The sequence below is a fragment of the Vipera ursinii genome, assembly GCF_947247035.1.
Source record: "Vipera ursinii genome assembly, chromosome: 2".
NCBI lineage: Eukaryota > Metazoa > Chordata > Lepidosauria > Squamata > Viperidae > Vipera > Vipera ursinii.
Window position 1 is genome coordinate 19,799,091 of NC_139513.1, and position 10,102 is coordinate 19,809,192.

At 47.0% G+C, this 10,102-nt stretch overlaps 1 protein-coding gene across 1 annotated transcript in view; it reads right to left on the minus strand.

Annotated features, from left to right (window-relative positions):
* The window catches only part of LOC310634340 (von Willebrand factor A domain-containing protein 7-like), a 60,902-nt gene extending 53,311 nt beyond the window's left edge, over positions 1-7,591 (minus strand). Inside the window, exon 1 of the mRNA XM_083352630.1 lies at positions 7,309-7,591. Within this exon, the coding sequence (XP_083208756.1) occupies positions 7,309-7,549 (241 nt within the window). The 5' untranslated portion in view covers positions 7,550-7,591. The remainder of the gene's footprint in view (positions 1-7,308) is intronic.
* Between the last annotated feature and the right edge of the window lie 2,511 nt (positions 7,592-10,102).

Below are 10,102 nucleotides of genomic sequence, written 5' to 3' on the forward strand. Positions count from 1 at the left end.
TTAGCTGCAGTGATTCGCTTAACAACTGTGGCAAGAAAGGTCGTAGAATGGGGTGAAACTCATCTAACAAATGCCTCACCTAGCAACAGAGATCAATTTTGATCATAAGTCAAGGACTACCTTTGCAGAGAAGTCCTATTGTCTCCCAATGGAACTTGTATAGCTGGGGACTTACATAACCTACACCCTTTAGATTGCATTCATCCAACATGGTGACCTGGTGACTTTTATTAGCTTGTAGTGAGAGGGGAGCTATTGCAGTTTGCAATGATTTACAAATAGTCCGTGAGTTGCAACCATTCATTTAGCAACTGTGGCATTGAAAAAAGAGGCTTATAACCAGTCCTCGCCTTTTAGGATCATTGCAACATCCCTGTAGTTATGTGATCAAAACTTCGGCCCTTGGCAGCCTGCATGAATTTACAACATTTGCAGCATCCTAAAGTTATGTGGTTGCCATTTGTGATCTTCCTGGCTGGCTTTCAACAAGTAAAGTCAGTGGGGGAAGCCAGATTCACTGAATGACTATATGATTCTCTTAACAACTACAGTGATTAACAACCATGATTAAAAAGGAGGCAAAATTTTAAATAACTTTCGTCCTGTCTCCAACAACCTTCGCTTCCTTGCTAAGGTTGTTGAGACAGTGGTGGCTCGGCAGCTCCCTTTGGTCCTGGAGGAAACTGAGTATCTGGACCCGTGCCAATCGGGTTTCAGGCCTGGGTACAGCATGGAGACGGCATTGGTCGTGCTGGTGGATGATCTCTGGCGGGCCCGAGATAGGTGTTATTCTTCTGTCCTGGTCCTATCAGATCTCTCAGCAGCTTTTGATACCATCGACCATGGTATCTTGCTGCGACGTCTTGAGGGGTTGGGAGTGGGAGGCACCGTTTTACGGTGGTTCTCCTCCTACCTCTCGGGCCGTTGGCAGACAGTGTTGGCAGGAGGGCAGAGGTCAACCCCGAGTCCCCTTAGTTGTGGGGTGCCTCAGGGGTCGGTCCTCTCGCCCCTCCTGTTCAACATCTACATGAAGCCACTGAGTGAGATCATCCATGGTTTCGGGGTGAGGTATCATCAATAACAGCGTTCTGTGCGCCTTTGGCGTCTAGTCATGCCGGCCACATGACCACGGAGACGTCCTCGGACAAGCGCTGGCTCTTCGGCTTTGAAACGGAGATGAGCACCGGCCCCTAGAGTCGGAAACGACTAGCACGCATGTGCGGGGGAACCTTTACCTTTACCTTATCATCAATATGCTGATGATACCCAGCTTTTCATCTCCACCCTGAACCAACCCAGCGATGCCCTTGATGTGATGTCCCGTTGCCTGGAAGCGGTACAGATCTGGATGGGGAAGAACAGGCTCCAGCTCAACCCGGCCAAGACTGAGTGGCTTTACGTACCGGCATCTCGTTTAGTCCAAGAGGTTCCGTCTTTGGTTATGGGAGGAGAGGTGTTACCTCCCGTTGATAGGGCGCGCACCTTAGGTGTCCTCCTGCATACACGACTCAGTTTTGAAGATCATATAGGAGTTGTGGCCAGGGGGGCATTTGCCTAGGTTTGCCTGGTGTGCCAGTTGCGCCCCTATCTGGACTGAGATGCCCTACGTACGGTCACTCATGCACTCGTTACCTCCCGTATAGATTACTGCAATGCTCTCTACATGGGGCTGCCCTTGAAGACCACCCGGAGGCTCCAGCTGGTGCAGAATGCGGCCGCGCGGGTAGTGATGGGAGCATCCCGATACTCCCATATTACACCCCTCCTGCGTGAGCTGCATTGGCTACCGGTTGCCCTCCGGGTGAGATTTAAGGTGTTGGTACTTACCTTTAAAGCCCTACATGGCCTAGGCCAGGGATATTTGCAGGACCGTCTACTGCCGGGAATGACTTCCCATCGCCCAGTGCGCTCACACAGGGAAGGCCTCCTCAGGATGCCGTTGGCTAGACAATGTCAGCTGGCGACCCCCAGGGGGAGGGCCTTCTCTGTGGGAGCGCCAGCCCTGTGAAACCAACTTCCCCTTGAGCTCCGGATGGCCCCGGATCTTCGGTCCTTTTGCCGCGGCCTTAAAACATTCCTTTTCCATCAGGCTGACCTGGACTGACAGGGATTTTTAAAATGTTTTTAACTTATTATTGGGGCTGCTAGTTTAATTCTTTTTTAACTTTTGTATTATTGTATTTTTATTGTTGTTAGCCGCCCTGAGTCCTTCGGGAGATAGGGCGGCATATAAGTCCCAAAAATAAATAATAAATAAATAAAATTGGGTGCAATTCACTTAACAAACACCTGTCTTGCCAACAACAGATATTCTGGTTTCAGTTCTGGTTGTAAATCCAGAACTATCTACTATATAGCTTAGAATAACTCAGTCTGATACAGTTTTGTCAATTGTGTTCTGTAATAATGCAGTATGAGTGCACTAGCTGTGAACAAACCATGGCCAGACATTTCTGACCCTAGAGCAGACATGTCAAACTCGCGATGTCATGTGACATCGCGCAACGTATCGGGACGGTTTTGCCATTCCGGCAATGGGGTGGGCGCAGCTTCCGGATGACGCATCCGGCCCACAGGCCATCAGTTTGGCACCCCTGCTCTAGAGGGTGATGCTCATCTTCATTTCTTAGCAGACGGAGCCAACGTGCCCGGAAGACCTTCCCACCGAAGTGGTACCTATTTATCTACTTGCATTTGCATGCTTTCAAACTGCTAGGTGTGCAGAAGCTTGAGCCAAGTAACGGGAGCTCACTCTGATATGCAGCGCATGAGTCTCAAACCTAGGCTGTCAGCTTTCCAGCTGACAAGCTCAGCATCTTTAACCACTGAGGCATCGCATCCCCTACTACGGCCTAAAAAAAAATTCAAGGCTTAATATGTCAGCTGATTTGACTTTCTAGCAAAAGTGGGAAAAACTATCACCCAAGGCCTTGGAAAACGGTTGTTAACATCCAGAGGTGATAGATAAATGCCCATTTTATGGGACTACTACAAATGCCATAACCGTCAACCAGAAATTCAACAGGGGAAGCCTTTTCTGGTTCAGGAATAGCTTTTTGGCCACCCGAATTTCTGCCTGCTAGGCAGCTGCTAAAAACTCTTTACCAGCACATCTCATATACATGAAAAAGTGTCTTTGTGGTTATAAGGGAGGGAACAATCCTATTATCTATCTTTGTCAATTGGTTGTTTAATCAGCAAGCCTTCACTTGTCCAATTACACAACCTCTGACTTCCTCATTCCATAGTCCTAGGGACACAAAATCAAGGCCTATTGTAAGATACAATATTAACAATCATCCCACGATAGTTACTTTTACCTGTTGCAAGTCATTCGGAACTGTAGTGCAATCTGCCTGGTAAAGTTAGCAAAACTTTCTTGAACAAAAGCGTGCTTATTATGAATTGCTTGGCTGCGATTGACAAAGTGCTTTGTCCACCCCCCTGAAGCTTTGCACCGGCTCGCCACAGGGCTGCGTGCTTAGCCCCTACCTGTACTCTTTGTATACATATGACTGCGTATCATCCGACCCATCTACTGCGATAATCAAGTTCGCAGATGATACAACCGTGGTGGGTCTTATTACAGGCGGGGATGAGACAGCATACAGGGCGGAGGTACAAAAACTATCCATATGGTGTTGTAACAACAACTTGCACCTGAACATCGGCAAGACGAAAGAGATGGTGTTAGACTTCCGGAGAAAAAAGGAGGAACCTGCCTCACTTTACATCAGGGAGGACTGTGTGGAGAGAGTTTCCTCCTTTAAATTTCTGGGAGTCTACCTCTGCGAAGATCTGACCTGGAAAGTTAACACAACCCAGGTGGCCAGAAAGGCCCAACAGAGGCTTCACTTTCTCAGGGTCTTGCGGAAGAACAGGGTAGAACAACGGCTAATGACCCTCTTTTACTGGTCTACTATAGAGAGCGTCCTCTCGTATGGTATTGTGGTTTGGTATGCTGGTCTGACAGCCGTGGATAGGAAGGCATTACAGAGGGTGGTGAGCACAGCAGAGGGTGGTGAGCACAGCACAAGACATTGTGGGCTGTCCCCTGACACCACTGGATGACATCGCCATTGCCTTGGAAGAGTGAGGAAGATTCTCAGGGATGACTCACACCCTGGAGGGTTTGTGTCACTGTAAGTTGGGGGTGGGGGCACGAAGGGAGGCTCAGCCAATCTCAATGTATCCATGGTTGTACTTTGACAATAAAGGTTCATTCATTCACAAAGTCATCTGGAATTATGCTGCACCTACCTGTATATAAAAGGTGCAAGTTGGAGGGAAGTCTGCTCTATTAAAAGTGGTTAGTGAGAGTGTCTTACTTCTAATTGGTTGATACTAAAAACAAGGCTTTCTCCTCGTACATTATTCCGGTGATGAAGTGTCTATGGAGCTTCTCAGGCATCCAGGTCATGGTTGTCCCAATTTGGGACGTGGTTTGGGACAACCTTGACCTGGACGACCGAGAATCGCCATAGATATTTAGTTAATGCACTTTGGGATGAATACACCCTTCAAGTGGTGCGGGAGTATGAACGGATTTTCAGACAACAATGCAGACTACAGGAACCATTTGCACTTCAGTTTGAGATGCAGACAACACGGACTCATCCCCGACAGCCTGTGTGCCTGTCTTCACCAGTGAAAGGGACACAGGGCACAAAATATCCTGCAGCCAAAAAGGCTCCACACACCTTTGCACTACTCAGGTGACCCTGAGGACACAGGTAAACCTCCAAGAGTCTCTAAAGCAGGGGTGTCAAACTCAATTTCACTGAGGGCCGCATCAGCATTGCGGTTGCCCTCAGGGGGCCGGGTGGGTATGGCCAGGGTGGGCGTGGCCTACTGGGTGGGCGTGGCTAGAGTGTATATGGCCTACTGGGTAGGCGTGGCCAGCTCTACATCGTTCGCATCAAGGGTGCCTATGGGGGCCTGGGCGGGAGTGGGACAGATCTGAGGGTCTCTGGCAGGAGGAGGGTCTCTGGGCCAGGGCCAAGGCAGTGGGGGCTGTTCCCTCACTGTTTCCAGGATGGCTTCGCGGGCCGCATGAAACCACTTCGCGGGCCGGATCCGGCCCCCGGGCCTTGTGTTTGACATGTCTGCTCTAAAGGAATGCAAATTTCCGCAAGGAATAGAAATCCTTCCATTCCCACCACCCAGTCAGAGCTGACAAAGCTTCTTGGGTAAGAAGGAAAAAAAAATCTCCAAAATAAAACGAGAAAGTCCAGTTGCCTCCTGAAAAAGCACCTTTGGGATTCCGGTGCTAAACAAGAGAATTTGGGAGAATCTAAAGGGAAGAAGAATCTTTGAAACTTCTGGGCCTGGTTGTGGTGTTGTTCACCACCCTTTGCCGTGCATCTGGTGCTTATTCTTATTGAGCCCCCCCCCCCGTTTTTAGCCACAAACTAGTCAGTCCTGTGAGCCTGAACTTTTCTACGCTTGACCAGGTGCAAAAGCCTGCAAAACCAGTTAAACTGGGGGAATCTATTCCACTAGATTACAGGGATGTCAAACTCAATTTCATTGAGGGCCGCATCAGCATTGCGGTTACCCTCAGGGGGCCGGGTGGGTATGGCCTGGGTGGGCGTGGCCTACTGGGTGGGCGTGGCTAGAGTGCATATGGCCTACTGGGTGGGCATGGCCAGCTCTACGTCGTTCGCATCAAGGGTGCCTATGGGGGCATGGGCAGGAGTGGGACAGATCTGAGAGTCTCTGGCAGAAGGAGGGTCTCTGGGCCAGGGCCAAGGCAGTGGGGGCCATTCCCTCACTGTTTCCAGGATGGCTTCGCGGGCCGCATGAAACCACTTCACGGGCCGGATCCGGCCCCCAGGCCTTGTGTTTGACATGTCTGGTCTAGTCTAATTTTATTTATTTATTTATTTTAATTCCATTTATATCCCGCCCTTCTCCGAAGACTCAGGGCGGCTTACAAGCTTAGCAGTAGCCTTCATTCTATGTATATGCCTGCTTATTAGGGCTTTCACACACACCCCAAGCGGCATTATTACAAAGTCAGCTTAATTGCCCCCAACAATCTGGGTCCTCTGGGTCCCCTGGTGGGATGCGAACCTGCACTAATTGCAGGCAGCTGGTGTTACTTAAGGAGGCATTAGCCCACTGCTCCACCAAGGCTAATGAAGAGAAGGACGAGGGACGACATGATAGCAGTGTTGTTGTTGTTGTTATTATTATTAATGAGGGTGGGTGGAGGACAGACCAATCTAGTAAATGGTGGTTCTAGAGAATCCCTTGATAATCAGGGTGTGAGTTAACCTCTCCCATTATTAGATCTCAGGGCCATTGTTCTGACAGGAACATCAGATCCAGTGTTTGGCCCGGGAGATAGGCCCTTGGCTGTCATGGTGGTTATGAACTCCCAAGCCACCTCAGGCCCCAATTTCCTGAGAAAGCAGATTGAAGTCCCCAAAGGCCATACATCTGGGGAACTCCACGGTCAGCCCAGAAATGGAGTCAGTAAGGTCAGGCAGGAAAGCTGTTATGCACCAATCACAACTGATTCTTAGAGCTCAACTCAATGATGCAGTGTCCCTGAAAGTCATAAGACAGTGGTTCTCAACCTGTGGTCCACAGACCCCTGAGGGGCCATGGTGCCATCACAGGGATCCATGAAAGCTTGAAGAAATGTTATGATTTATATCTTGAGTTAAGTCTTGGTGGTCTGTAGCCACAAACTGTATTTAAAAGGGGTCAGTGGTAAAGAAAAGGTTGAGAACCACTGTCATAACAGATTCCCCGATGACATTCATCACACCTCCACCCCTCCCGCAGGATCTCATCTGATGCCACAACTGAAACCTAGCTGGGCATAGCTCTGAAAGGGCTACCCTCATTCTAGATCTAGAAAGGTCTAAGGCTCAAGGAAATGACATTAAAAGATATCTCCTGAAATTGCATTTCTTCTCCAGATGTCTGGGAAATATCGGAATTGGAGCCCAACTCATCCAATTCCACTCAACTCAACAAGGACAATGTATGATAATATGGAAGAAAAGGCTAGAAGAACTATCTAGAATCTGTAAGGATTGATCAATATACAGTACCCCAATGTTCCCTCAGATGATGACTTTTTCATGGTCTGGAGTTGAGATGAAGCACCGATACAGTAATCACAATTAGCTTTCTGGAAAGAGTTGTGCTGGAGAAGAAGTTCAGGTTTGGGAAGAACAATGCAATGTAGTTGTATTTATGACAAAGGGATCCAGTGTCTTAAAACCGAGGGTTAGGACACTGAGCTTTGGACCAAGATGGATCCTTTTGCTTTGGACCCCAGAGCCAGCTCACCTTGGTAATAGGCCTTGAAGAGCCTGATTGCATTCAATGGGACCATGTTTTCTAGCTCCCCGGGCGCCATGGCAGGTCTTCCAGGCAGTGGGTTCCTCTCCATGTACCAGGCTACAGCCCGCAGCGCCCCCAATTCCGTGATGTCAGTGTCTGTGAAGTCATTTGGAGAGATGTCTCCTGATTCATGGTTAGGGCGGAATCCGCTCACAATCCCCGCGCAGAGAAGCAAGGAGAGCAGCATGCTTGGCAACAGAGCAGCCAAATGGTCGAGAAGGAAAGGAGTGTTGCCTTCCCGCTCAGCTTCCTTTGCTCCAGAGCGTGTCCTTCACGCTGCTGGTTAAATAGCTCGAGTGGCACTGGGGAAATCCCCCACCTCTTCAGCCTGCTTCCTCCTTCAGGTAACTAAAGAATCCAGGAAAAGAAATTCACCAGCCTTTCGTCACACGACACGGAGGCCGAGATAAAGGGTCATTAGCAATTGTGTCATCGAGGCTGTCTCTAAAATGGACAGTTTCCTTCTAATAAAACTGCCGGGCCTCTAAAGCAGTGGTGTTTTTTTTTAACACTTGGCAACTTTTAAGTTGGGTGGACTTCAGCTTTCAATCAAGACAGTCCGGTTTCCTCACCTTATTGGAGGGCAGTATAGTAGGTTAGCCTAGGGGGGCCAAACAGCAAGCTAGGTGCTGGTGATGACCTATAAAGCCTTAAATGGCTTGGGTCCAGGATATCTGAGGGAACACCTGCTGCCGGCATCAAGCTCCCTTCGTCCTGTGCGCTCCCACAGGGAGGGTCTTCTCAAGGTACCGCCGGTAAAAGATTGCCGGCGGATAACACCCAGGGGGAGGGCCTTCTCTGTGGGTGTGCCTGCCCTTTGGAACCAGCTGCCCGTAGAGCTTAGGACTGCCCCTGACCTTTGCTCATTCCGCCAGGACCTGAAGACTTGGCTCTTTGAGCTTTCTGGCCTGGACTGAGGGTATTAATTGGGGTTTTAAATTGGATTTTAATTGGGGTTTTATATTGATTCAAGGTTAAATGTAATTATTTTAACTGTTCTTAATTTTTGTAATTGTTGTATTGTTATTTTAAAAAACCTTGTGAACCGCCTTGAGTCCTACGGGAGAAGGGCGGTATATAAGTCTAATAAAGATAAAGATAAAGTTAGTTGAGTATCTGAAGTGGCATGCAGAGATGGTGAGGAGGCAACTGGACTTTTCAGTTCTCAAGCTCTGCTGCCCACACCGAGGAACTGCCTCCCGTCCGTTGTCTGATGATGCCAAGCTGTGCATGGCCCTCCACATTCAGTCTACAACACAGGTCTGCAACCCGCGGCTCCGGAGCCGTAGGCGACTCTTTCAGCCGTCTCCTGCGGCTCCCAGTCCTCTGCCATGTGCAGTCCAAAAAAAAAAAAAGTGGGACTAAAAAATTTCAACCAATCAATTCAAATATGCAGGGTAGGTGCATATCTCGCCTTGGCTCCACTCTTCAGTGAAACCCTGTTCTGCGCATGCGTGCATGTACGCGCATGCGCACACATTTTTTGCGGCTCCCAGTTTTTCCTTTTGTGAGGGAACCGGTTCCGAGTGGCTCTTTCACTGTTTCAGGTTGCTGACCCCTGGTATAGGGTTTCCTGCCTGAGCAGGGGGTTGGAGTAGATGACCCTCATTTTCTTCTTCTGCTTCCTCAGGAGAGAAATGATTATAAGAGAGGAGGAAAGCCCTTTCCTTGCCGGCACCCCCACTTATGGAATTCCCTCCCCGAAAGGTTCCAGTGGAGCCTGCATTAGCATTATTTCAATGGTAGGTGAAGATCTTTCTATTTTCTCATTTTAATCCTGCTTTAATTCATATTGCTCTAGATTTTGCCGACCACCTTGCAGCTGTCTAGTTTACATAGTGTATTTTTGTTTTTTTCCTTTTTATTTTTCATATACAAGTCAAGGCAGCAAACATACCTACTAATCCTTCCTCTTCCTATTTTCCCCACAACAACAACCCTGTGAGGTGGATTGGATTGAAGGAGAGGAACTGGCCCAATGTTGCCCAGCTGGTTTTCCCTGTTATTTTGTATTTTATTTTATTTTATTATTTTATTATATTTTATTTTATTTTATTATTTTATTTTATTTTATTTTATTATTATTTTATTTTATTTTATTTTATTTTATTTTATTTTATTTTATTTTATTATTTTATTTTATTTTATTTTATTTTATTTTATTTTATTATTTTATTTTATTATTTTATTATTTTATTTTATTTTATTTTATTTTATTATCTCATCTCATCTCATCTCATTTCATCTCAACTTGTTTTGTTTTTATTATCATTTTTATTTTATTATCAGATTTTAAATTTAAATTTAAATTTAAATTTTATTTATTTTATTAATTAATTTTGTTTGTTGTTATTTTGCTATCATTTTTAGCTTATTTTATTATTTCGTTTATTATTTTAGAAAAAAATAACAAAAAGAGAGAGGGTCATTGATGTGGGAGTCTTAAGGATTGAACTGAATGAGTTAGAAACTAGAGGACAATCCAGAAGTACAAAAATGCCTCCAGTTGATAGTTGGCCCAAAATAGCTTCACTGCTGGCACTCAACTATAGATTTAATGCTGGGACCTCCAACTTGACTTTTATAGAGATCAAGGCGCTTATAAAATGCTTCTCCTCTCTCAACTTTTGATTATTAAAGGTAAAAAAGGTAAAGGTTCCCCCGCACATGCGTGCTAGTCGTTTCCGACTCTAGGGGCCGGTGCTCATCTCCGTTTCAAAGCCGAAGAGCCAGCGCTTGT